We start from the raw sequence: 27579 nt of genomic DNA, 5'->3' as shown, positions 1-27579 counted from the left end.
AACAAGATACAAATTTTTAAATAAAAATTAAGATAGTAGTTTTTACCCCTTTTTGTTCAACTTTGTTCAAACTGCAAAGCTGCCTTCTACTGCTGACATTCCATGCCTTACAGCCTCTCCTGCAGTGGTGAGTTGTGATATGGATATTTTGGGATGCTAGACCAGACAGAGGAAAATGAACAAACGCTGTGTTTTGTAACTAAGAAATAAAAGCTCCATTTTACTTGGATATACCATTGGTGGAACTGTTAATTACAATTGCCTGGACTCACATTGTACTTCGACTGTTGTATTGTTATTCGTAATTTACACTTTTAAAGCAAAGGCAGTGTCTGACATGTTAATATTACATGCCCACCACTTTCACTTTAGAAAATGAGAGAAAATGAGTTGTTGTGTATGCTGTACTGTAGAAGACTAAAATATATGAAATTTGTGATATCACATATGCAGAAACCCTGGCTATATAAACAGAAGTCAGTATTTCATTCTGCAGTCTAAATTTGATTTTCCTATTAATTTGTTTGCCTTTGAAATATTTTGCAACAGAGCAGATTTTATTTATTAAATAGAAATAAACTAGAAACTGAAAGAAAGTTAAAAAAAATGTCACTCACATTTATATTTGGACTCCCCAAGCATTTCTCTTATGGCTTCATTCTGTCTCATATTTCATACCACATTTCTGTGAAAAGTAAATGAATCACCCACATATATAAAAATATTTCATAACACAGACAGATGGGTACGGATTTATATGTGCAGAAATTTACTCACATATACACAACGCACATAGGTATATAAAATATGGTCTCAGAATAAGAATATATGTGTGTACAGCTATACTGAATTCTTGGTGGTATGTTGTAGAACCCTTGGGTAGGTTTTTATGAATTTGATTTATTGGCTGACTGAGTTGATTCATTATTTGTATATGATTTTTTGCTGCTGGGTGGCCATAATTTACAATTCTGGACCTAGTTAACTCTGTGGGTGCCTAGAGTTTTCTGTATGAACATCTCCAACTATTGTTTAAAGAAATAAATGAAGTGGACTTACTTGAATGAGCAATTTACTGAGGAGGAGCAAAATATGGTCAGGCAGGCAGGTAATAGAAAATAGCTTTCAAAAAGTCTTTGTAAGTCACCATAACATCATATATTTTCTTAGCATACATACAATAATCCATACATCTTACAGGCAGCTGAAGATCATCTGTGAAATGCGTTTTCTCTTACTAGAATCTTTTTCTCTTATTAGAATCAGTCTTTTTCTCTTATTAAAATTTAGTGTTATTCTTGTATTATCCAACTTGTAAATGCCTGATAGATTTGCTGGTAGGCACAGAACAAAATACTGAAGAGGCATGAAAAGTCAAAAAGTGTCTTGGCTTCATTTTGGTATAAATGAAACATGACACTTACTTCCACAATTAGAATTTTAGCTTTGGCAGTTAGCAAAGCCGTTCTTTTCCCATGACACAACCATATCTTCTAGAGTAGTGGAATAAAACTGTTTTCTGTATCTTGTTTACTAGGAAGAAAGGATTTCTGTTGGTATTCAGCATGGTCACAACTCTTCAGGAGGTTTGGGATGTAATGGTATACTCACTGCCTGTCACTTTTGCAAATTATGTCATTTGCTGCTATAAAGTCCAGCTGGTGTACTCTGGGGCAAGGGCAAAAATATGAGAAGAGCCAGAGCACTCAAATTAAAATTCCTTCATTAACTGTTAAGTATACGCAGACTATGAAGAGTTGTAATTTGCAAGATTTCATGTACTGTCTCCAAAGGTGATTTGACTGTTTACAGCTCTCAATACTGGATATGAACTTAGTAAGACAAATTCAGCAGTGATTCTTTATGTGTTCCTACCAAATTTTGTGTAGTTTTTTACGTAAAGCCATTGGTCTATGGTCCATAGGTATTTCTGGGAGTGCCTGTTGAGAAGAAGTACTGCACATAGACAACATAAATTTTTCATAGCTGCAGTTTTCATTTGCAATGTCATATTAAACTGAAGGGACAGTCTAGTCTTATTGAGATGGTGGGTGCCTTATTTTTTAAAACACTTCGGTAGTTGCCCACCAGGGGAAGTTCACTTCCTTCTAGCCATCTGTGAGTGCTCCAGTTACAGACATGTGTAATTCCACATTCAATGGTGGCACATTTTATTGTAGCTGTGTAATTTATCACAATTCCATGTGGAATAACTGTCATTGTAGTGAAAGTTCTAAACCCTTCTCATGTTTTAAGGAAATCAACCAACCCAACAAAAGAAACCCCTTTGCACATGCATTCAGAATTCCATGTTGTAAGCACAGCCTCCTTCAGCGTGCATGTCACATCCTAGAAAGACTGCCTCAACATCCATGAGGGAATGTTTCCTCTGTCTCTCCTGCTTTATCTAAATCTCAAATAACTTGCAAGAAAAGAAGCTTTCAATGACTTTTTAGTTTTTCATATGTTTCTGTTTTAATGTTTCTCTCCATCTATGCTTTGAAAAGAGTCTCCTAGCAATTCCTACAAGAAATTCCTAGGATTGTTCTTGCTTAAGGTTACAGTTCATGCAAGATATGCAGTTGTGTCATATTGTGGTGGATTTGAGTGAGATTTTCTTAAGTGATAAAATAACAGAGGAGCACAAATGCTACTGAAAGTTACTAGCATTCAAACTTTGAAGGCATACACAAAAATCACAGATTTCAGTTTACATGGGTTTGAAATCATCAGATGAGCTGGCAAATTCTTATGACATATAAATACATTTCTTTGTTCTGTCCAGTGTGGTCAGTATTTATATACATAAAAGGTACATATTTCTGCATGTGCATCTGGATGTACAAGTACCCCAAAATGCAAGTGAAAGTCGTGGGGTTTTTTTTAATCCTTTGCATATATTATTTGGAAAATTAATTGCTTTCTGTGATTTAGGGACATGTAAAACAGAAATAAATACATCTGTAGACTTCTAGTTGTAGTTTACATCCTCTTCCCCTGCTCACCAGTTCAGGCAGTCAGCAATCTAAAACTGCATATAGATTCTTGAAAGATGTGTGTTTGCAGGTCAGCTTTATTTTTTCATTCCTCATGCCTCAAATCTCCACTGAAATTTCAGCATTACCAGCTTTCTGAATGATAAAGGACATTTCTCTTGTGCTCTCAAGCAATGAGTGCCAAAGGCAACAGAATGAAATTTGTATGCAACACTGTCTACGCTCCACGTGCGTGTCCATTTATCTCAATAACTGACTGTCATCTCTGTGCCTGTACATCCTACAATGACAATCACAGCCCAACGCTGCTCGAGATGTCAAATTTCCAGGGATAGATTTCTAGCTGCAGGCAACTCAAGCTAAATACCTCATATTGAGAACACTCTCTTCCTTGTCACTGACCACATTAGAGCCTTTCATGTAGCTTCATATGTGGCTTTTATTTATTGTCTACTTCCACCCATGGCTTGAACTGCAGTGGCTTTCAAAAGTGATAGGGCTTGTAAGCATATGTGCACTTCAAATTGTATTTTCTGTAATTAAAGAACTTTCTTTGTATATCAAAGTAAATGTGGTACATATGCAGCTGCCTACTCAAATTTTGCTGCATTTTTGTGGACTTTGCAACTTGTTCAACCATTTGGTCAATAAAATGGGGGAATAAATCCTTTTAAAGGAAGGTATTTTCATATGCATTTAATGCACATTTTTATATAACATAATAAGATTTGGAATCACAAAAGGTAAGTGTGTTTTCTGATTTGGGGCTCATTGGAATTCTGTTATCTCCCAAAAGCTGAATTCAAAATTAAGAACAGAACGTTATTCATTTCTCAGTAAGAATATAATTGCTTCCGCTCATCTGCTTATCAGCCTTTAAACTTACCTATTTAAGGTGAAGAACTAAAGAATAAAGAATTTCCTTCACTCCTTAAGAAATGAAAACAAAAACAAACACAAAATTAATGAATAATAATGAGCACGACCAGCAGCAGGATAGTGTGCACATACTTCTTGTCAAGAAAAAGTAATTGCAGCACTTCATGTGAAAATGAGATTTATGTCTCGTGCTAATTTTTACTCTCCGCCTGATTGTATCAGTACATGGGAGGGAATTGTAGTCCTTCTGGCTTACAAGCATTAAATAGTCTGGTGAGCATGCATTACATCACACAGAATGAAGAAAAAACTAACAAGTCTTCCAATCTCAGAGATTTTAAAATACTGATATAAAATTAAAACACAAGCTTTCTGCATAAGAGAAGAAAATTAGGCTAATAGTAATTTTTTCCACTTTTTTAGTGTGATAGGTAAAACCACAAATGGCTTGTTCTGTTTTATTATCTGTAACAAAATATTTTCCCAGCTATTACTATTAAATGGATAATTCATACTGAAGTATTCTTGCTGTCTTTGGTTTGTCCTAGATCAGAGGAGGAAAGCTGATGATCACATACACAAGAAAGAACGATGCTGGCAAATACGTTTGTGTTGGAACAAATATGGTTGGAGAACGTGAAAGTGAAGTTGCAGAGCTCACTGTTTTAGGTAAGAATTCCTTTTAGACTCTATTGATGAAAATTTTAGACTCTATTGATGAAAATGTCCATCTTTTTTCCTAGTAAGCCTTTTTCTAAACATTCTGATCCATTTCTTTTTCAGTGCTGAAAATGTTTTTCTCATGGTTGTGATCTAGTACATAAAAGGAAGGTAATGGCTCTGCAGCCCACCTGGGACAACTTTTTCCTGTTATTAAAAGCTTTTGTATTTAATGCTCAAACTGAAAATAATTCCAGTGTCCATGACTGGATCAGTATTGTGAAATAACAGCAAAACAAAAATTAACAAGTTTAAGAAGCAGAGGCTTAGTTTTTCCTTCTTACTGGAGAGAATCAGAATTACTCTAAATTTCTATTTGGAATAATTATCCTTTCATTTATAGGAACATGTGCTGAGTGTTGTAAAACTACAACAGATCTGCTTGTTTAAGTGATTCTATTGATAGCCCCTCTGAGCATCAAAAAATATGTTTTCATTTAAGATAGCTGAGCTTAGCTGAAAATTGTATGTTTTGATGCAACATCAGGAGGGAAGCTGTAAGTCCACCTGCAGTCCCAGTATTCCTTTAGCATAGGAGAATTTAGGTGCTTTTCCTTCAAAATATGTCCCATTTTACTTTAAATTAGAGGAGGCTTGAGATAGGTTGGATAAAAAAAAAATAGGTGTTGCATCTTTACAGGATGAGACCATCCAAGCCCTGGTTCACAGCTCACTGGTTTCCATCACAGTGCTGCTGCAGTACTAGTAGCTTGTTGGTGGTTTTATTTTTGTTAAATTCATGGTTAAGAGCTGTCTTCTCTGTCTTTGGCACTTTTATCTGTCTTCCCTACACTGTTGAGCTAGGACTCAGGTAACTTGAAGACCTGTTCAGAGTTTCGTGTGAAACAGGGGTTTCCTAAATAAAACAAGGTTTACTGCCATCTTAAAATTGTTCAGACTGAATATCCAGGAAGAAGCTGGTATGTAACCCTTTAGAAGCTCAGGAAGACTTTGTGATCCCTTGTACTGCTTTATTTTGGTTTTGTATAAGCCCTTTTGAAGCACTAGGGGAGGAAGTTTATTTTCAAATAGACTTTCAGAACTTTCAAGCAAAATCTAAACTTGAAAGTTGTAATTAATTGAGTAAAGTCCTGGCACCAGGCTTCTATTTAACTGTACCATTTAACAGGTCATCACTAGTCTGCTGCCAGGAAGGGAATCATGGGCTGGACTGTTTGATAACTGAGGCTGAAAAAATACTTCTCCTGCTAAACACCTGTAAGAGGGGTGCATTGCAGGCAGAGCTCTGTCTGGCTTTTTCTTCATCTCCTGTTCTTTTCAGACATATTTCAGATTTTCAGCCAGAAAACTGAATGGCCTGGGGAAACTAGTGAGGTTTGTTTTCAAATAGGTCAGTAAAGCATTGAATGTCTTACCAGCCTGTGTCTAGAAATCTTTAAAACACCTTATTCTTTCAACTCAGACTTGGATATGCTTGAAAAAGCTTGAGTAGTATGCTAACTTAATATATTAATTTTTTTCTGCATTAATCTTCTATTTATGAGATTTGGTTATTTAGGAGTTGAACTTTTGCTTCTAGGTCTCTGCTTTAGATCAGAGGGAGGATTGCATGCCAGAAACTGTAATATTAGAAAGTTTCAAAGTTATCCTTGCTAAGCTTTCCTTGTATGTACCAAATAATCATGTGACAAAGATAGATTCTTAAATCAGTGCTGATTTCCCTTATCTGTTTCTGCATTGAGTAAGAGCGTTATAAATGGGCAGACAAAAACTCGTGGGAGTCCATCATTCTTTCTTTGAAAACTGATCTGGAGAACAACATGCCTCTTGTGGGTTTTGCTGTTGGGTAGCAGTCTTAGTCTTACCAGATCAGTTCTTTTTCTCTTGCATAGTTAAGTTAAATATTCTTCCCCAAACTGTTCCTACTCTGAAATTTAATCTGGATGTTCTTTTCTCGCATTCAGGTTTGGTTTTTTTGGGCACCTACAAAAAAGGGGCCAGGGTAGGGGGTTGTCTATAGTTTTATCTTTTTAATTCACAGCTCGATTTATGTCTGTAGATCTCTGTTTTAGTTCTCATTTCTTGTATATGAACTCGGGTTAGAACTGACAGCTTAAAGCTCAACTTGCTGTTTTATTTAACATTATTTCCTACCATGGCCAGCAAAGTTAAGTTTTCTACAACACAAGTGTCCAGCTGGTCTGGACATCCTCGAAAATAAAGGAAGCTTTTTTTTTAATAAAGTTTTGTTCAGTCACATTTCCTTTTCGAACCATGAAGATTTTTTAATATTGAATCTTTGTGTCTGCAAATCCAGACTAATATTTAGAACTGCTTTACTCAAACACAAATGTGAGACATGAAGAGCATGGGATTGTCTCTTTATCCTTCTGTCTGGTTGTTTTGTATTCCTCTGAGAAATTTGTGGAGTATTTTTGGGTATTCACACTTCCTGATGGTGCCAATGGCCTCAGACTGTTGCAGTTCCAGGGGGATGATATTTATATCTTTAATACATACAAGTCAAAACATGCAACTGCCTTCTCAACTCCCTCAGAGCTTTCACAGGTTTATAGACAAAAAGTTCATCTGCCTTAGGCAAAGGAACCTGCCAAACACTTTCCTGTTAAACCTTCCCAGTTCTTTTATGGACATGCTGTTGTCATCTGGTGCTGCTCTTCTAGATGGGTCATTCCTGGGATATTCCAGAAATTGTTTAAAGCCACTTTTATCCTTGGGAGTGTGCAAACCTCACTGCAGTGCAGCCTGGCGTGGAATTAGGAAAGTGTGCATAGCCCAGCAACCTAAAGCTTTGAATCCTGTTACAGGTAGAAAAGCATATCAATACCTTTCCTGAAATTTGCAGGGTTTACCAAAACAACGCAGCCTGTACTGAGGTCACCCTTTGTTCTAGAAAGTCTGAACATAAGTGTGCAGCAGTTAATCTGACTCCGGTGAGCCAGGACTTGGGTCATCCAAGTCCTGCAATTTAAGTCAGGGATAGGAGCAGTTTTGATGAACAAAAACTACAGAGAGGATTATCAGTACTGGGATCCCTAACGCCTGGGAAGAATGATGTCTGAACTCCAGTGATTTCAGAAGGCTAATTAATTATTTATTATACTATATTATACTATATTACACTAACAAGAACTATCACTAACTAGAAAAACCTGTGACTCTCAGCTGTTGGACTCCCAACAGCTGTTGGCTCCAAATTGGTCCATGAATCCAAACAGCCATCAACAGAATCCAATCAAGCGATCACCTTGAGTAAAAAATCTCTATTCCAGATGGGCACAAACACAGGTATAGATAAGAATGGTTTTCTCTTCTCTCTGTGCTTCTCCAATAGAAAATCCTGAGAGAGAAAATTATGTCTCTCTGTTCAGCGAATGTGAATGCCACAGAGGATATTCTGGGTTTTCTTGGTTTGTTTTACATCATGTGTGCTGGTGAAAGAAAAAGTTGCCTTTCAAATGCAGCACTGGAAATTATTGCATGGGATGCTTATTGCTGACACCTGCAAGCAGCCTCACAGAGATCCTGTGTAATCTGGACACAGAGCTGCTGGATTAATCCTTGTTTTCCTTTCCCTTTAGAGAGACCATCTTTTGTGAAGAGACCGAGCAATTTGGCGGTGACTGTGGATGACAGTGCAGAATTTAAGTGTGAGGCGAGAGGTGACCCAGTCCCTACAGTGAGGTGGAGGAAAGATGACGGGGAACTGCCAAAAGCAAGGTGCAGTACTTAGAGTTACACTTTTTGTGACATCTAGTTTGGTGTATGATGGGGGCACTCAGTGATTGACAGCTAGAATTTCTTTGTCTTGAATGCAAAAGGCCTGGCTTGATCCAATAAAACATTTCTAATTAGCACTGTGCTCTAGTTGAATTTACAATTTATGTTGAAACTTAAGAATGGCCTGCTTTCAAACTTTTGTTGTGACAACACATGACAAATCTAACAAAAAACCAAGTTCAGCCAGTAATATCAGATACAGATTAGTTCTTCACCTGAAGAGTCTTTTGTGATTACTAAAAGTTTTGGAGAATGCATTACAAATAGTGAAAGAGATTACAACATCAATAAGTACATACTGGAATTGCAATTCATGTAAAATGTAGTCTGGCAATGTAGGAAGCTGCCTTGGTTATACATGTTTTTGTTGCTAGGTTTCCAATGAACTTCCTTGTTATGGCTGGAATTCAGACCAAAAAGTAAAACACACTATTAAAAATAAACGCACCCTGTGATAGATCAATATAGAGATAGATTAAATACTAAATTTACATACTTAGAAATCCTAATTATCAGTTTAAAATACTTCCAGGGGAGTGGACTGAAAGAAGAAACCGTTTAACATGTTTGAATTTGTTGGCCACTTACTTTTGAAATCCAGCTTCTTGATAATGTCGTCTATAGCCTTAATAAAAACTATCATTTTTAGGAGAAAAATCTACTTACCATAAATTGAAACACATTGACTGCATTATGCATAAAAGAGAGAAAGGTGATGAAAGGAAAGAAACTGGTGAAAGGCCTTTAGGAAAGGCCTTTTCCTTTGGAAAAAAAAAGAAAAAAAAGAATTGTGATTTATCTTGACTTTCAAGCAATTCTGATCTTCTTGGAAACAATATTTTCTTTTCAACCACGTTAAAAAAAAGCTGTCATTCAGATGGAGAATATTAAATATTATTATATTTACTTGTTAAATAAATTCTAACAAATAAGATGTTCTACATTAGGGCTTTACAATTTTGTGCAAATAATATCAGAATAAGGTTTTCAAGTACTTGGATGTATTTTGGTTTTAAAACTTCATTTTGCATTATCAATTTATAAGTATGTATACTTTTTTCCCCCTTATGGGAAATACAGAAATGAGAATATTTTTAGAGCAAATCCACCATGGTTTTATCCTTTACAGAAATTGTACAAAGTTCTGTTATTCCTATTCATTGTTAACTAGTATGTATATTTAAAGATACGAAATCCGTGATGATCATACCTTGAAAATCAGAAAAGTTATGGCAGGAGACATGGGATCATACACTTGTGTTGCAGAAAATATGGTTGGAAAAGCTGAGGCATCAGCAACTTTAACAGTTCAAGGTAAGAATGTTTCTTTGCAAAGTATAAAGCTGATAAAGTTGTACTAGAATAAGTTGATTTTTCTTTTTACAACAACTCTAGAGATTAAAAAAATGTGAAAATTCAAATGTGTTTTGAGTTCTATTCTGAGGAAATGGAAATACTTCATGTGTAAGATTTTTCTGAGCAGTCTTTACAATGCTGGGATGGGGAACTGAGTATGTTTTGAATTTCAGTTCTTAAAGTTCAGAATCAAGTCACTTGCAATCTTTGTATCTGAACCACAGAAAGAAGAAAGTCAGTGTTACTAAGCTGACTTTTTTAAATTCAAAAATTAAGAGTTTCAAGTTCAAGTATCTGCCAAGTTTTTTTTCAATTAACTGTAGTAGGGAAGCAGTGAATGATAAATCTGTTTGGGTATCTTTTAATACACTAACCCAGACCGCTGGAATTCCTGTTGCTTTTTCATTATAAAGGCATATTGTAGCACTACTGTTTCTTTGTAAGATAAAAATTCAGTGGAACCCAGTGAACTAATATGTATAAAAATCCTTCACTGCCTTTATATACACAATCCAGATGTTCACTATTCAGATAATCCCTCTCTTCCTTTCCTGGCTAGCAGACAGGCAATGATGTCATCCTGATGCTTTTTTCTGGGCGCTGATGGTCCTCCTGTCCTTTTCTCTGTTCAGTGGGAATTAGTCATTATGGAGTTCTGGGGAAGTATAGGCTTAAAAGTATTTTATTTGGTAACAGGCCTCTATTTTGACACATTTACTGTAACAGGAAAGGTCTTGCCCTGAACCTGCTCTCGTTTTTCCACCAGAAACATTTGGTGTCCCTCTGTTAGGAAAGTATTGAATTCTTTCGTTGAAGCTCTCATAAAACCAAGAATTTTGAGATGTTCTGTTTTGTTCGTCACCATGATGTTTATACTTCAAAACTCATACCTTATGTTTGTAAAATAACCAGCTCTCATGCTCATTGTTGGAGACTAAAGGATAAACTTGTGAGTAGTAAGCATAGTTTATTCAAAGGAGAAAGACTGAATTATTTCTTAAATAATTATTTGTTCTGAAGATCACATCTTAAATCAACTGTTAATCCTGTAAAATGCTACTATTAAGAAAATTTGCTTTAATGACTGGTTAAGCAGTAACATTTCTGGAAATAAACTCTTGGTAGCCCTAATCTTTCATAGTCCTATTCAAAATAATAAACAAAAACATACTTGAAATCCCATTTAGCTTAATGGTGCTAATAGATATAAAATGACTTAAGTATGTAGATGTTAGAAATTTAATGAGATCTTTTTGATAGTAAACTGGTATTTTTAAGGAACGAGATCATAGCTTAAGTCCTGATTCATCAAGATCCTAATTTTTAAGTGCTTGTATTACACAGTAGATATTTACACCGTGACAGCTTTGCTCTGAGGGTATTGTTATGGGGTAATTTGTTTCCCAGTGTGAATGGATTACCTTCTGAGCCATTTGTCTGCACTAATGTCTGCATAGGAGGGATTGATGTGAGAAACTGTAATGTGTAGGTGCAATTTGTAGTCGGTAATGAAATAAATTATGATCAAAATCCATTTACTAGTGTATCCAAGAGACCAAGTTTTATGGGAGGGGAAAAAAATACTCCTCTAGCAGATGCATTTTCCATTCAGATTTTTTCATATTTTTCCTCCCTTTTCTGCCTTCTTCTCTTGTTCCCTCCTCTCCTTTTCCCTTGTTAAAACACATGGGTTTTTTTCCTAAAGGGTCAGCTTTTTGCTTATGATGTATCTATAAAAGTAGACTGATCTTGTTTCAGTAGTAAAATAAGATCGCTCTGACTGTTTGTGGACACACAGCTGTTTGAATTTTTTTGTTGGTTCATTCCTTTTTTATGATTTTATGGGGTTTTTTTTCTGGGTGATTTAAGGAATGCAACCAGCAACTCTCTTCTGCACTTTTGGTTATCGTCACGTGACCTAAACTGTAGAGTTTAGTAAATGTGTGTTCTGCTGTGCCAAATTGAGTTATTTTTGTTGCCTATTTGTAAACAGAGGGCTGCATTGCCAATCACAGCTTCAGGCATTACAGCTGCTACTGTGCAGGCATGTTCAGTTCAGCCAAAGGCAAGGAGGGAGTTTGGTGTGGGTTTGAGTGAGTTTGGATTATTTGTGGAGCTTTGGTTTGGGTATTTTCCTCTTCAGTATGTCAGCAACAGGCTGTGGTATTTCTGTGCCGGACTCTGTGCCAGAGGAGGAATATGAGAGCTGTCAGGGGTGACCCCAGACATGTGTCCATGTCAGGAAAGGGACAGTCCCCGTCTGTCAAGTGTCGGCACAGTGGGGCTGTGGTAGGGAGTGCAACGTGGCAGGGCTGCAAGCAGCCTCGGGGTTGGCAGCACTAGGAAAAGGATTTATCTTCTTCTCTACTCATCATTTCCACTGACACCATGGCTGAGCCCAGTGTGCTCTATGCTGTGGAGGGTTATCTGGGGCACTAAAAGATGGAGTGTGCAGCACCAGGGCAATTGAGATAGGCAGCTGTCAGGGAGGTGCGGATGGGACGTGGTGAACAGCTATCCTGGGTCTCACAGGGAGCTGCCCTGGATCCCACAGGAGCCTTTTCCTTCTGCTCAGCTCTGCCTCATGCCTGATGCAGGCCCTGCAGGGCTCCCTTTTTCGGGAATGCTGCACAACCACAGTGATGCTTCTGAGCTGGGAGCCAGCCCGGGCCATGTCCCTGGACTAGGAACTGTCAGCTCGGGTAGTTCAACTCTCCCTCTCTCTATGTAATAAACTGGTAACTGTAAAAATACAAGAGAGGGTGTAGGGAAGGCTGGGCTCCAGGACGGCTTGGATGGATGGAGGCAAGATATCTCTGAGGGCTGCTCTTAGAATATCAATTTATTAGGGATGGAGAGAAGTCTTGCTTGGAGCTGCCAGGTGCAGCAGTGGCAAGGCCTTAGGGGATAGGGGAAAGGAGAGACAAGGGGTAGAGAGGATGCTCTAGGAAAGGGTGGGAGTTCTAAGAGGGGGGAAAATCCAAGAGGGTGTCTGGCCCCTTGGAGACCCCTTATCAGGGGGCTTCAAGGTGGGCTGGAACAAGACTTGGGCCAATGGGGTCACAGACACCTGATGTTTCAGGGTAGGGTTACAGGTGTGGGGTGAACCATACATTTTGGGGGTTGAGATAGAACAGTCCATTTGACTTTTGGACCTATCTGTAGGTAAGGGTATTGTCCAGCCAGTAGGGGGGATTGTTTTCATCCTGGCTGTACTATTGTGAATCTTTTGCCAGGCAATTATATTTATCCATCCTTTCCAACAAGAAGGGAGGGAATATCAGTTCCATTTTTATGTTCTTCCTGCTCATGGCACTGGCATCACAGATGCTGCTTATTGGAATCACTATTTTCCTCTGTACAGGCTCATAACTTTGGGAGCCATAAGTGTTTCCTACATGCATCCCGTGACTTCAGCCATATTCACAAACCAAATTTGGAGTTCTGTATTGACGTAGTGAAGTTTGAACTCTTCCTTTAGTGTTTTACTCCTGCAGCTTAGAAGCATTTCCATCCCTAAAGCTGTCAAGTTATCTTATAGTCTCCTTGGAAAATTAAATAGTTAAGGAAATGTAATCCTGATGTTGTTTCCATATACCTAAAATTGGAGAGTTCTACCCTCTGTTTTCATTTTGCAGCAATGTGTACTGCATCTGTAAGGCATCCAGAGACATTGCTAAATACATGTGGAAGCATTTCATTCAGGAGATGATTAATTATTAAATAAATACCTCAATCAATACATAATGCCAGGAAGCAGCCCAGAGTACAATACATTTTTTTTTGCCAACACATTATATTTCACCAAGGAGCTGATATACTTCAGAAAAGGAAAAAATGACAAAAAAAATGGCATCACTGGAAACAGTGGACTTCTCTCTAGCACTAAGCAAGCTGGATCTATTTATTGTATTTATATTGTATTGTATTTTAAATATATATACAAGATGCATTTCATGTTTTGTGTAGGTTTCTGTTATGTGACTTACTTAGCTTTATGCCTCAAAGCAGGACTATAGGAAATATATTCATTTCATTACTATATACATATAATTGAAAGCAATCTTCCTAAGACACACAAAATTACCAATGATGCATACTTCAGAACTTCAGTAGTAAAAGAGAATTAGTTTTACCATTAATGCAGATGGAAGTAGGGCATCTTCAAGAAATTGCAAATCCCACATTTAACCATGAAAATACTTTCAAGCAAATCTAAGAACCAAAGGTTTTACATATTCTCACTTACTTCCATTTGCTTTGCTCTTAAATGGCTCTTGTAGTACTTAATTTGGCTTTTTTGACATCTCATTTTATAATAAGTTTATGATTTCTGGTGAAATGAGCTGTTGTCTGAAACACACAAGTGTAAATCAGGGTTCCAGTGGCAGCCCTAATCTGCAGCTGGCCAGGAACCATCACAGCAGTGGCAGTGTAGGTGAGACTCAGCAGGAGTTGGGAGCAACAGCTCCAGTGGCTCAGCTGGCTTCAGGCCTTCACAAGAGTGACACCAACACTGGCTGTAGGTGACTGTGGTAGTCTGCAGAAGATTGGAATCTTTTCCTTGAACAGGAATCTTTTGAGCTCTTAGCTCTCCCTACTGTGGAGTGGCTCTGGAGGAGTGTGCAATACTTGGTACAGGGCCCTGCCTAACTACATCCAAACCTGCTGCAGCAGGGACTGAACTGTAAAATGTAAATTTTGCCATTCAAAGGCACTAAGCACATTCGGTGTTATCTGTTTGGCAGGGAAAAAAAAGAATTCCTATGGAAATTGTACCGGCCAGTTCATATTTTACAGTGGCAATGTCTGATACCAAGCCTTTTTAGATTGTGATGTCTTTAATTTTAGGGTTAACAGAGCTTGTCTGCAAGGTAGATAGAGAGTGGAACTTTTGATAAGTGACTCCTGGCTGTGATTTTGCTGTAAGAGTCAACTGACAAGGAATTTTAATCTGAAAAGGTGGCACATGCTTCAGGTCTGGAATTTCCTCCTCCTTCCACCTCCTCTTTGTGCAAGGTAGCTTCAAGGCACACAGTAAAATACATCAATTTGATAAGGCTTCTGGGAAGGGCTGCAAATACCACCCGGAATATAAAGGAATAGGAACCCTTCATAGTCTCAGGGTTGAATTTAACCACTGGGATTTTAATACTAGGATTTGGATTTAGGTCTGAATTTGTCTTCAGTCTCTCTTTTAATCAGTATTAGTTCCTTTGAAAGAACTGTTTTGATGCAATATTCTGCCTTCAGTCCCTTGAAAAAAGAAGGAAGAATAATGATTGTACAATGAACTTCAGGATTTTTTAAATTAGTAAACTTTTGGCAGGATGAATGAAGGAGACCATCTCCTGTGATTTCAATAGCTTAAAGAGCCCATTTCCCCCTTAATGACTGCAGTAAACTGATAGAATGTCAGATTTCTATCAAGGATTTGAGGAGTCTGACTGCCACCAATTTCTGGTGAAGGAATAGAAATCTTAAAAGTTAATCAGCAGGAAATGAGAAAACTGTCTGAAGAGCAGATTAGAGCCCTGAAGGTTCTTGTCTTAACTGATGCAAGTGAGGAACACTAAGATTCCTGAAGCATTTCTAAAACATGGATAAAAGAAGGAATCTGTAAGTATTTTAATAAATAACTGCTTCCGTGGTTTTTAAGTGCAAAATGGATGTTGGCTTGGTTTGGTTTGGTTTTTCAGATAGAATCTCACAACAGTGACAACAATATTTTACAGGACAATAACACAAAAACTTTTGAGATTCCTTCCTCCACTTTGGTGCTTTGAAACAAGGACTTTGAAACAAGACAGATGTTTTTAAGCTTGTAGAACAGGCATCCAAATAATTTTGAGAAATGTTATTGCAGAAATAAGTTGAAGCTAGAGGTTTTTTACTGCTGAAAGGGGTTTATTTACTGTATATTTGTCAAAAATTGTGCATTTTAATCACTCAGTGCAGAGAATTGAAGCAAGTAGGTTTGTGTAGTGTACTTTAGCACTCAATTTACAAAAAAAAGTAGCAAAGAAAATCTGAAGGCTCTTTTCTAGTGCCTGAAATTTCCTAAATCCCATGGCTGTGGAAAAAGCAATTGTTTTTATATTAGGTTTCACTGCTGCAGACTTACTGTGACTGCTGTTCTAAAGATAACATTTCAATAATTCATTCTTTGAAATAGACAAAGTAGATTTTTTCTATAAGTTGTATAATTTGAACATTTTTGGGTTTATGAATAAAATTAGAGTGCAAGGAAGAATAATTTTAATTGGTTGTTCAGCAAACAGTACTTCTATTGGTTAATTCTGAAATAAATTTTGGTTTTATTAAACTATGCTAAACATCTGTAAAAAGGTAATACTCATTCTGTTTTTGCCTAGTTCATAGCTGTCAGTAATACAGTGGTTGTAGTACAGTACTAACTTTTTGTTAGTTTACTTGCATCAGTAATTTCTGAATTGATCTTGAATTTAAAAATGCTGAATAACAGTGCATTGAAACATTATTTTGATAAGCTATTTTGAGTACCATTTGTTACTATGAGTTGTGTTTTGTTTGAATACTAAAATGCTTGGTTGCTAGGTGCTGAATAACACTCAAGAACTGGTAATAAAGAATTTTGCTGTCTTTGTATGTGGACTTGATTGCCTTGTATGCTCAGTATCAGAATCTTGCAGTGTAAGGAAAAAATTCCTTGTTCAGGCTGAACTGTTATATATAAATTATCATTTTCTGCAGGAGGTATTTGCATGCTCCTCTTGCCTTATGACTGCACGCTAATTCCCAAAGTTTGGGATGACTTTTTTTTTTTACCCTTTTAAGTGTGAAATAAGATGACAGGGCAGAGAAACAAAAACAAAGTCCTTGTCTGGATGGATGAGGTTGCTTTTTTTGTTCTCATAAATGCTCCCTGCTCTCTAATCACAGGACTGGCAGGGATTCTGTTCTCTCTGTTCTCTCTCTATCACACACTGGGTCTCACTATAGAGCAGGGAGTCACCTGAGAGTTCTGGTTTTGTCCAGTTGTCCACCAGCAAGGTCTGATGGCCCTTTCAAACTACCAGCAACTTTTGATAGTATTGTCATCTTTTGACAGAGAACTGTATGAAACATAATCAGGCTAAGTGTCCCTGATTTTTCTAGTTTTATTTTATTTTGGCAGGTCATCCTTATTTCCTAAAGCATCTTGTTCCCATTTCTCCCTCCATGACAGTAAAAATTCTTTGTACGTGGTGGATAGTCTGGCTTACATAGAATTCTTACATGTTGTATTTTTTGCTGCCCATCATTAAATATAGTTAATATATCACAGTTAGCTTCCTGTTAACATTATTGAAACATAAGTTGGGGTGTTAGTGTAGACATGGTTGTCTCTATGTGGGGGGTGTGGCATCCCCATGAGAAAAAATCCAGGTTTCTTTCGAAATAATACATTTCACTTCAGAGTATTCCTCACTGAGTACTGCATGCCCAAACCAACATTTTTTAATGATCACAAGTTAGTGCACTGCAGAGATTTATTGTCCTTCCATTTTTAGTGTGTGTTGGTATCCGTTGATCATGGGCCTTGGCCACTTTTCACAAATGGCTTTAACTTGTTATAAGGAGGTTGCTATGGATTTCAAGTTCTCCTTTCCAAGAAGCACTCTGTGCTATCATAAACAGCTGGGGAAAAAAATCCCACTCAGTTTCCTTTTCAGTTCTACTATCTTCAACTGTAAGTCAAAAAATGCAGTAGGAAGCTCCTAAGAATTCTTCGAATAGTATCTATCTATCATAATCTTTTTGTACTTCTGAACAGTTTATTTAAAATTCATCATTTTTCAGTCTTTTAAAAGGCTTTAGTATAAATATTTGTAGCCACGACTACTTAGATTGCAGTAGTGCCTAAAATTACCTCAGTTCATTTAAAACACGGGGGAAGAAAACTGAAAAGAGAAGCCTGGGAAACAGGACTTCACAGTGTACAACATTACTCTAGTTTTTAAATAGATGGAATTAGACTCGTCATACGAGTGCTCTCTAAATTATGTTTGGTTTATAGTGTGGTTTAGGAGGATCCAGAGCAAGGAAGGGGGAAGGTAGACTAAAAGAGGAACTTCTGGAAAATCTTAAGTCCCCCTCTTTCCACTCTTTGTCTTCTACCCTCCATTTTTCAGATTCCTCTTTGTCACCTCAAGGCAGTGACTACAGGATTTATACACATTTTAAACTGTGTACTACATGTATTAACCTGAGAAATGCTACCTTTAAAGCTGCATTGTAAAGCTTTTTTGGTTTTTTATCATAGAAATCATCTTTGAATCCTGCAGGAGCACAGATTATGATCTATCTCAATTTTTTTCCTAGTATTAGTTTGAAATTATATGGTTACATGGCTGAAACAGAGCCAGATTTTACTGTCCAGCCTCTTGAATCAGAGTTGAGGAAGGAAGCACCTTTCAGCTTAAACTAACTATCAGAATGGCCAGAAATCCATAAGGAGTTAATGCCATTTGATTGCTCTTGAAATGAGAATAGCACCCAAGCAGGAGGTTTGGTTAGTGCACAGATCTTTTGGTGTTTATCAGCAAAGGTTGGAGTTTAAATCACCAAAGAGAGAAAGATTTGAGACATTTTAATGCCAATAGGGGAAACAACAAGCTCTCAAAACAAATTCCTTGTTGTTCCCACTGCAAAGCTGGGAGAAGGCACGTTCCTGCTTGCTGTAGGATGGAGAATCATTGATTTTGAATCCATGGTGCTTGAAGCTCATCTCCAAAATTGTTTCTGGAGTTGGTGATGTTGAGCTGCCAGGCTGCATGTTATGACATCCTTGTTTAGAGGTGTTCCAAAGCCTTACCCTGGCCTGTCTCTCTCCCTGGTATGTGCAGCAGCTCCAGAAGCACTTACATTTCCAAGGCTGTGTCTGTCCTGTCAACACCAAGGAGCGACACGTGCCTTTCTTCCTGCTCAGACCACTTCCCCTGGAGCACGCCAGCTCTCCTGAGAGCACAAAGGCGCCAGCCCTTCTCCTTTCTTTGGGGTTTCAAGTCCAGAGGCACAGCCTAAATCCAGCCTGCCAGGCACATGCCATGTGCTGGGAATGAGAGCATAAATCCTGCCCTGCATGGTCAGAGGCAGCGTCAGGATGATGTGACCACCAAGTTTCCAGACTGCAGCTGTCTTGAGGCTTCTGGAGGAAGTGCACAGTGACAAGTGCAGGTGGCAGCCCCTCAGTACCCTGAGAGTGGCACTTTTTTGTGCAGGGCATAAACTCCAGCCAGTCTGTTTCTCTGTTACTGCCCAGCACGTGTCATGGTTTAGCCCCAGCTGACAACTAAGTACCACACGGCCCCTCAATGCCTCTCCACCAAGTGGGATGGGGAGAAGAATCTGAAAAAAAAAAAAAAAAAAAAATCAAGCAAACAAACAAACAAAACCCCGAAATCTGTGGGTTGAGACAAGAACACTTTAATAATTGAAACAGAGTAAAATATGCTAATAATACCTAATGATAACAAAACCAGTAATAGTAAGGAAGAGAGAGGAAAAAATAAAATTCAAGAGAAACAAGTGATGCACAGTACAATTGCTCACTGCCTGCTGAAGGACAACCAACTTCCCCCTGAAGAGTGATCAGCAGCTCCCACCCATTTATCACCAGTTTAAATACTGGGCACAATGTTCTATAGCATACAGCATCCCTTTGGCCAGCTGTCCCAGCCATGTTCCCTCACAGCTTTTTGTATCCCTCCTCACTTGGCAGAGCATGAGAAGTCCTTGACTTGGGATAAGCACTGCTCAGCAACAACCAAAACATCAGTGTGTTATCAACATTATTCTCATACTGAATCTAAAACTCAGCACTACACTAGCTACTAAGAAGAAAAATGAACTTTATCCCAGCCGAAGCTAGGGCAACGTAAGTGGTTTTCAGTGTTCAGACAGAAGAGGGGTATGAATCAATTTTAAACAAAAATAAATACATACACATTTTTAAAAACTACAAAACTATGAAAGTATATTGAGGAAAGCAGCACCTAATTGATATTGAGTTTTTCCCCATGTTCACTTTTCTGTCTGTGAAACTGAAGTATTTTTATAGGTTTCACTAATTCTAAAGGTGGTCTTAATATCAGAACTATTTTTCCAAGTATTAAGTCACTTGTTTCTGTCATAATTTCATTCTTCACATTACAATTATAGAAAATAATTAATCTCTTTTTTTTTTTTTTTTTTTTTGTTTCCAATCACATCTTTATCTTCTCAGATTTGGTAAATTTGAAATTACTGTAGTCATTTGTTCCTTTAAACTTAAGAAGTGCTTATCTGACAAATCAGCAGCAATCTAAAATGGAATTTTTCCACTCATCATAAATACAATAAACCAGGAGCACTCCCTTGCTGGGGGTTTGCAGTTCCAAGTCATCACTTTTGATTTGAGGCATCAAAAATCTCATGTAAACATTTTACCTCAGCTCTGTGGCTGTGGCGTGCTTGGCGCCAGACTGTGAGACCTTTCCTCAGACATTTGTGCTGCACTGTGTCAAACTTGGTGCCCTGGGACCATGTACTGAAAGCTTTCACAGTGAGTAAGGGTGGCCCAGGCTGGTCCCACGTGAATGTGAACTTCAGCAGAAAATCCAGGAAAAAATAGAAATTGTGTGTATATGTAGTTAGACCTCAAGAAGTGACAGCTGAAAATAGAGTCCAGGGAGGATGAAAAGTGATACACCCCAGTTCTTTTGTACTGTACCTGGTGTTGTTTTCCTGTATTTTTCACAGGCTGAAGGCAGGAGGCAGCTGAATGGCAGCATTTATATTTTTTTCAGGACAAGAGATTCAGGCTTTTGTTTATTTCTCTGTAGAAAGTGATATGTCCCACAAATGACTGCAGAGAGATGTGCATATCAAGGATATTGAGAGTTTCAGATTGCTTTGATAAGAACAAATAGTCTACAAATCACCAGATAGGAAATGGAACATGGCACATTGTCTTAAACTATCTCCGTTAATAATAGTTTTTGCAAAACACCAACATAAATATCTGGTAGTCATGTTTCAGGGAGGCGTTCAATGGTCATCATTCAGATATTTGAACATAAAAAGTGTTTCATTAGATTTCAGAGTTTAGCAGGATTAGAAATTAAACACATTTTTAAATAGAAGATGTTGGCAGCTTTTTGCAGCATTTTTGTTTGGAATTATTCAGGATTTCTTGGTAGTTTGTTTTTTCAGGCGTGAAAACTCAGTTTGACCAGTTTGTTAAACATAATCAGATTCTTGCATTTCTTCTGCATGTGACTGTAGTATCCAAATTTTCTGTACCCACACATTTCAAATAGAGGTCATAAACTGTGGGTTTCTCACCCATTTATTTCATATGAAGATGACAAACAACTGAGTTTCAGCTCCCTGGCAGATAACACAGCCATCTCTGTGCTATGTCTGTTGTTAGCTCTGCTGTTTCTCCCCTCTTACTGTCTAGTCTGGACCTGGCCAATCCCAGTGGAAATTCCAGCTTCTTACTCCACTGTCTTCTCCAGCACATCTGCTCATAGTCCTGTCCTGTCTCCTACCACTTCATTTCTACAGGCACATGCAACCTCTGATATATTTCACTTGAACTGGGATTAATGTATCACAACATTACTTGAAAGGAATCCAAATTTCATTGTAACTGCCCTTTTCTAGATTAGTCATAATGGTCAATTATACAGAAGCTAAAGTTTGGATATGAGCTTGATTGTTGTGTGTAATTATTGGCCTGAAAATTGGGATTGCTTAATTTCTGTGGTCTAGAGATGTACTTTCTTGCTTCTTTTATAATGACCTCTGTTAGTGTCCAGCAGTCCTTGAAGACATAAAGATTTTTTTTAAATAATCAAAAGTGAAACACATTGAGCTTCAATCAAAAGTGTTGAACTTGTGGCAGTTAAATAACAGGATATCTTCCAAGCACCTGGAAGATATTTGCAGATAATATAGTGAGAACAATAACTAATGAGTATTAAACATGCTGAATAAAATCCTCTTTAGTAGTTAAGTACCACCTTGGATCTCAAGATCTCAAAAGCATCTTATTAGTATACATAAATTAAAATTTCTATAATTTTACTCCTTTAAGATAAATAATTGCTACCAAGCTATCAAAAATGGGGTACTTGAAGCTTCTAACTTGCCTAATGGCAGACTAGGAAACAGATGCAACACTATAATATTTTATTCTAAATATGAGGAGACCAGTGGATTCTAGAGAAACATTAGATCAACATATGCCTTCACCTCTGTGGAGAGCAACAAAATGTGTCTTTTTTACATGGAGTCATTGCACACAGCATGTTGAGGTCTCGTGAGACCCCAGGGTGAGACAGACCCAGGCTCATCCCAGCAGTGCATGGGGGGAGCACAAGAAGCCAATGGATTTAAGTTGAAACTAGGTCGATTGAGGCTGGATATGAGAAGGCATTTCTCCACTGGCTGGGCAGCCAAGCAGCAGACTGGGCTGCCAGGGTCTGTGCATTGTTATTCCTTGCAATTTTTAAGGCCCTGGATCAATCTCTGACTGACCCTGTAGCTGACCCTCTTGAGCAGGAAGTTGGAATGGAGACCTCTGAGGTTGCTTCCAACATGATTATCATGTGAACCTACAAAACTACATCTGTCAGATGTAATAGTTGCTCCATTAACATCTGGCAACTGTACTGGGCTGTAGTTTAAGTCCTAAAACTGCAAATTCCTACTCCTGTGAGTGGATTTAATGATACCAATAGTCCCAGTGAGGTTGATAGGATTGCTGGAAAGAATAAGGCATTAAAAGATCACGTCACTAGACTGGAAACCACTTTTCTTTTGGTTTTTGTTCAGCGACTGGACACGTCTTCCCTGAAAAGCCTTGCATGTCAAGGAAATTATATGAAAGGCAAAAATATTATTCCTTTGGTAATTGCGGTTTTACGTGTTAACTTCCTGTCTTTACAAACAGGTTATTCCACTTAATTGCCATGTGAAAAGCCATGATTAACACAGGGAAAATTAATTTACTTTATAATTGAAAGTGGTGTCAAATAAAATGTGCTATGATAGAGGAAAAACTATTTGCTTCTCAGTTTTAGTAACCTTAGATATCAATAGGCCACAAATCAAACTAAGAATGTGGTCTTTGTTTTAGATGTTGCTATTATTGTTGTTCTTTTAAACCACATGATATCCTTCTGACAAAATTGTTCAAATTTTTCTATGAAACTTCACCCTTTGCCCTTTCAACAAATTTGCAACCAATGTGATGCCCTGTTTCTACAGGGATTTATTTTTATATATCAGTGTCCCCTCTGTTTTCACAGGTGGGCAAAAAATTATATTTGCTTGACAGGGTTATTTTTGACCTACAGTAAGAAATGTCTAATAAAAAGAAAAGGGGAAATTCAGCACTTAGAAGTGAATTTAATTTGTAGGAATATAATTGAGCACTCTGTTAGGCATTTTCCAAGGAGTTTACAGTAGAGGACTTAGGCAGCTCTGCATTGCTTCTAAGAAGGCTGAACTTTCCTCTTCTTGGCACTACTCAACAAATGAAAAAAAATAATTTAGAGTTGCTTTCTCTGTGCAAGAATTTCATTCCATTAAGTCTCTTATCAGGCTGTTTCATGTACAATGAGTTGTGTTTTGAAGAGAATAATTTCTAATTCCAGAGCAAGTCAGATTGTAATTGCAAGTTTAGTGAAGGGCTGTTGAGTGAAAAAGCCATGGTTATTGGGAAATACAGACTTACACACGGACAACAGTACCTGGGGAAACGCAGATTTCTCTCAGGAATTTGTCTGTAGCATTTCTTGCCCGCTCCTCTTAGGAACTATAGTCTTACAAATAATCTGAGCAGAGTAATTGAGTAGTCAGTAAACTGATTTTCTTTTTGAGAAATACCATTTAAAGAAGGCTAGTGCACATCCAGAATAATTCTTTAAAACAGAAATCTTTGGAAAATAGTATTTTAAACTTCTTCGCTTTAAGATTATTTCCTTTAAAAGTAAATGTCTCTTATAAAACTCATATCGAGTTGATCTGGGTTTGGTATATGCAGTTGCAGCTTCTTGTCTTCAGCACGTTCCAAGTTCCAATATTCTATCAGATTCTCTTTCTTGCTTTGTTTTCACAGTACACCTGGAGTCCTCTGTGTTTATTAGAACAGGAGGTCAGGACTCCTCATACCTAATGAATGTTGGCAAACTGCCTGTTAGTGGTCTCCTGCATTTATCAGAGGATGGTGAATGCAGGGTGCTTAGCTACTTGATACGAAACTGTGCCCATGCTGAGCAAGAGCTGGTTTACTCTCATCATAAAGTGATAAGACCAAAGTGTAGCATGCATTTAAAAATTTATATATTTTTGGACCTTTACTGTAATTATAGCCAATTAACTTTCTTAAAATTAACTTTTTCCTTTTTTTGGTCAGTATAATTTCATCATTTCATAATTTCATTTATATTTCTGTGTGTAATTTCAAAATGCATTACTTCTGTTTTTTTTTTTTTTTTTATTTTCAGTCTGTTTTTTCCATCACTGATAGGAGGTTGGAATACTTTCAAACATGCCTTTCTTTTATAAGCAAAGTTACGTTGCCAGGATCTGAGCCATTTCAAAGTTTATGAAAATTCTGAGCTATGGTTGAAGGATAATTTAATATTTGATAATTTGGCACTGACATTTTCCATTGAGAAATATAATGTTTTGCAATAAATGTTTTGTTTTGAATATTTTAATGAAATTCTGGTTTGTGGGACAAAGAAAATGGTTAAGATTCTTCTCAAAGTAGTTTTAATTTGTAGTATACTTTGCATTTACAGTTTATTAGTGAGCCTTATGACCTTGACTCAGCAATCCTATACTAAAGAGATTTGTGTGTGGCCTAAATGCTGTAGAATATTATTATTTTTAATGAAATTTCCTTTTTAAGAGATATTAGCTTCAGAAAAATATATTCCATTTGTAAATTTTTAGATGCTTTAGAAAGGCTGTAAATGTTACTGTTCCACTTCAGCAATGTTGCAGATTGATATTTACTGGAGATTTTAAGTCAGTTTTGCCATGGAAAAATCTTGATGCAGATGAATAATAATAGTAATGGGGGGAAAAAATTACTCAAGGTACACATCAGTTTATTAGAAAGGCTTGGAGTAGAACCCAGATTGCCTGGCCAGTATTTCAGTCTGTTACCCATTTTCCTCTGCCACCTGCTTTTCAGTATGTGATAGAGACTGCTGTTTAAGAATCAAAATATAAAAATGTTGTTCAACATTATAAACCTGTTTTTCATATATCAGAATATATGTTTGCTTTCTAAGATCCTTACCAAGGATCCGTTTTTAATTTTTTTTTAAATTTTGCTTTATTCTTTGCTTTGTTTCATGTCAGTTCAATTTTATTTATTCCATGTTTTCTTTTTGTTTTGTTTTTGTTTTTAGTTGTGTCTGGTAAGTTGAAATTTTATTGGCCATCTTCTAGTCATCGTATCACTGTGACAAGAACTTCTCCTCCCCTTCCCATCCATCCCCTTCCATGTCCTCCAACCACTCAGCTCCCACCTTTTACTTGTTATTGGCAAGACACATCGAACAGAATAAATTCTGCATGAAGTATGGGTAACTTAATGGCAAAGAGAAAGGTAATGGGTCGCAAATTTTATTTCTGTTTTTGTATGATGTAGCGAGTCAAATCCTAATGTCTCTTTTCTTCAGTGACTGCATGGGTTGAACTTCAAAGTGTGCTAAAACAATTGTGTTTGGTTACGAGGTTTCTAAGATAGAAGTTGTTCTTACAGGGATTTATTATTTTGGCATCTTTATAGTCCCATCATTACATACCACATATATGTGACCCAAGGTGTGAAATCAAACTAAATGATACTAAAAAAAAAAGGCAGTGAAAAAGCTTCTAGTACAGTTAACAAAGAATGGAATTTAATAATAGTTTCAATTAACCCTGTTTAATTCTTCTAAAATCGAAGCTAATAAGATTTATATTATTTACCTTGGTTGCAATGGATTTAGAATTATACATATATGGGCAATATGCATCTATTTTTAGAGTAGTATCCATACAAAATATGTATTTAGAATAATACTTAGAGAAATATGTACCTGTTTATATTTTATAATTTCTACAATGGCTGCCTATAAGACTAAATTCCTCTTCCTTTTTGCATTAAGTAGTCTCTGAATGGTCATCTTGAGATACTATATTCACAACCATCCAGCTATTTCTCCAGCAGTCAGAACCATTTTATTTTCTTAATAGTTGTACCTGTCCTTGAGTTCAACAAAATCTGCAACCTAATAAATCCTTTGCACTAGCACAGGGTTTAGAAGCCCTCAGTTCCACATTGTGTGGCATTGTGTCAGAGGCTAGTACAGAACTGCCAAGCACTAAATTTAACTGTATGCTAAATTTATTCTCCTTCCTAGAATCTAGCAGCATAATAAAGGTGCTTCACCCTCATCTCCATTTCCCCCTGCCCATGCCTCACAATCCCATGGCAAACCCCCAGCCGGTTCTCCCTCCCTCCCACATGAAGCGTGTTGTCATGTCAAAGTCTTCCCACATCTTCTTCCAAGGTACTGGTTGAACGTTTCAGAGCTAAATGTTTTGAAGTCAGCTAATTACAGTAGGTCAGTCTTAGCTTTGCTTTGCATAGTTTCTTATCTAAGGAAATGCTAGGAAAGGTAGCATTTGCATCCAAATATAGACAATAGTGTTATGCTTCAAAAATTCCTCTCAAAGCAGGAGCGGCGTAGGAAGAATATATTCTGATATGAGCTCACCAGGGAGTAGACACAAGGCAGGGGGAACAGATAACTGCAAGAATTGGCCCACAGGAACACTGGAAGCAGTTTTTTTTAAAGAAGGACTTAAGCATTATTGAATTTATTCTAGATAAAGCCCCTACTGCTTGATGTTTGCAAAACACATGTTTGAATTACATATTTTGCACTGTTTTAAAAGGAAAATCTTGTGTAAACATCAATGTTCACAAGGGGGAAAAAAAGGAAATGGACATCAAAATCATTTGATTTCTTAAAGTCAGATGCAAAACATCCCCTTTATTCTCAATCCAAAGAAGAGAGAGAGCATAATTAGTTTTAGGCAGATGATCAGAAAAAATGGAAATTAATAAATAAATGGGCTTTAATTTAATGCACATTTTTCAAGAAGCAAGAGTTAACAGCCTATAGAACATGCTAGATTTTTTCTGTTCTTCCATCACCAATGCCATCTATGCTGATTTTTTTTTTTAATGTGACTGACTTGATTTTTTGACATTCTACTTAGTACTGGATGAAGGGGTTGTTGAAGTCAGTATAAATCAAACAATGCTGGCAGTATTTATAATGTTAGGCTGAGCAGATGTTTCAAATTTGCCTTCATTTGCATATATATTTTGTTTGAACATGCTCTTGGGTATGTAAATGAGGAAGACATTTAGCTCTGCTGTTCCTTTAAATTCATTCCTTCTCAATGTGTTTGAACTGGAGATTTTAAGTGGTTATAATTTGAATAGTATTTCTTGGGCTTTTGACTTCAAGATTTTGAGATCATGATTATATCAAAAGTCTCTTATATAAGCACTTAAGGGCTTTTCCTCTCCTCAGCTTTCCTAAGTCAGAGAAGATGAGTTTTGTGTGTGTAAGCCTGAATTCATAGTTACTCAGCAGTGTGTCTTGCAGGCCTTAACAAAGTCTGACCTCTGGACCAGCTGTCCCTCAAAAATTTCTCCATTCTGGTTTGCAGCCCTATTCCTCCTTTAAAAACCAAATTGTAGCAGATTTGTTTGTATTGGTGATTGTTGCTCTGCAGGTTGTCTCACCAGGCTGGTGGGACTCATTTCCTTGTACAA

At 37.2% G+C, this 27579-nt stretch overlaps 1 protein-coding gene across 11 annotated transcripts in view; it reads left to right on the top strand.

Annotated features, from left to right (window-relative positions):
- ROBO1 (roundabout guidance receptor 1) overlaps window positions 1-27579 on the top strand; it is a 687808-nt gene that overhangs the window by 597531 nt on the left and 62698 nt on the right. For all 11 annotated transcript variants that reach the window (XM_072923411.1, XM_072923395.1, XM_072923401.1 and 8 more), the window contains 3 exons: window positions 4424-4544; window positions 8159-8297; window positions 9544-9671. In XM_072923411.1, the coding sequence (XP_072779512.1) occupies window positions 4424-4544; window positions 8159-8297; window positions 9544-9671 (388 nt within the window). The remainder of the gene's footprint in view (window positions 1-4423; window positions 4545-8158; window positions 8298-9543; window positions 9672-27579) is intronic.

This window comes from Taeniopygia guttata, chromosome 1 (genome assembly GCF_048771995.1).
Source record: "Taeniopygia guttata chromosome 1, bTaeGut7.mat, whole genome shotgun sequence".
Classification (NCBI taxonomy): Eukaryota; Metazoa; Chordata; class Aves; order Passeriformes; family Estrildidae; genus Taeniopygia; species Taeniopygia guttata.
Note: the sequence above shows the minus strand (reverse complement) of the source record. Positions and strands in the feature narration are given on the sequence as shown.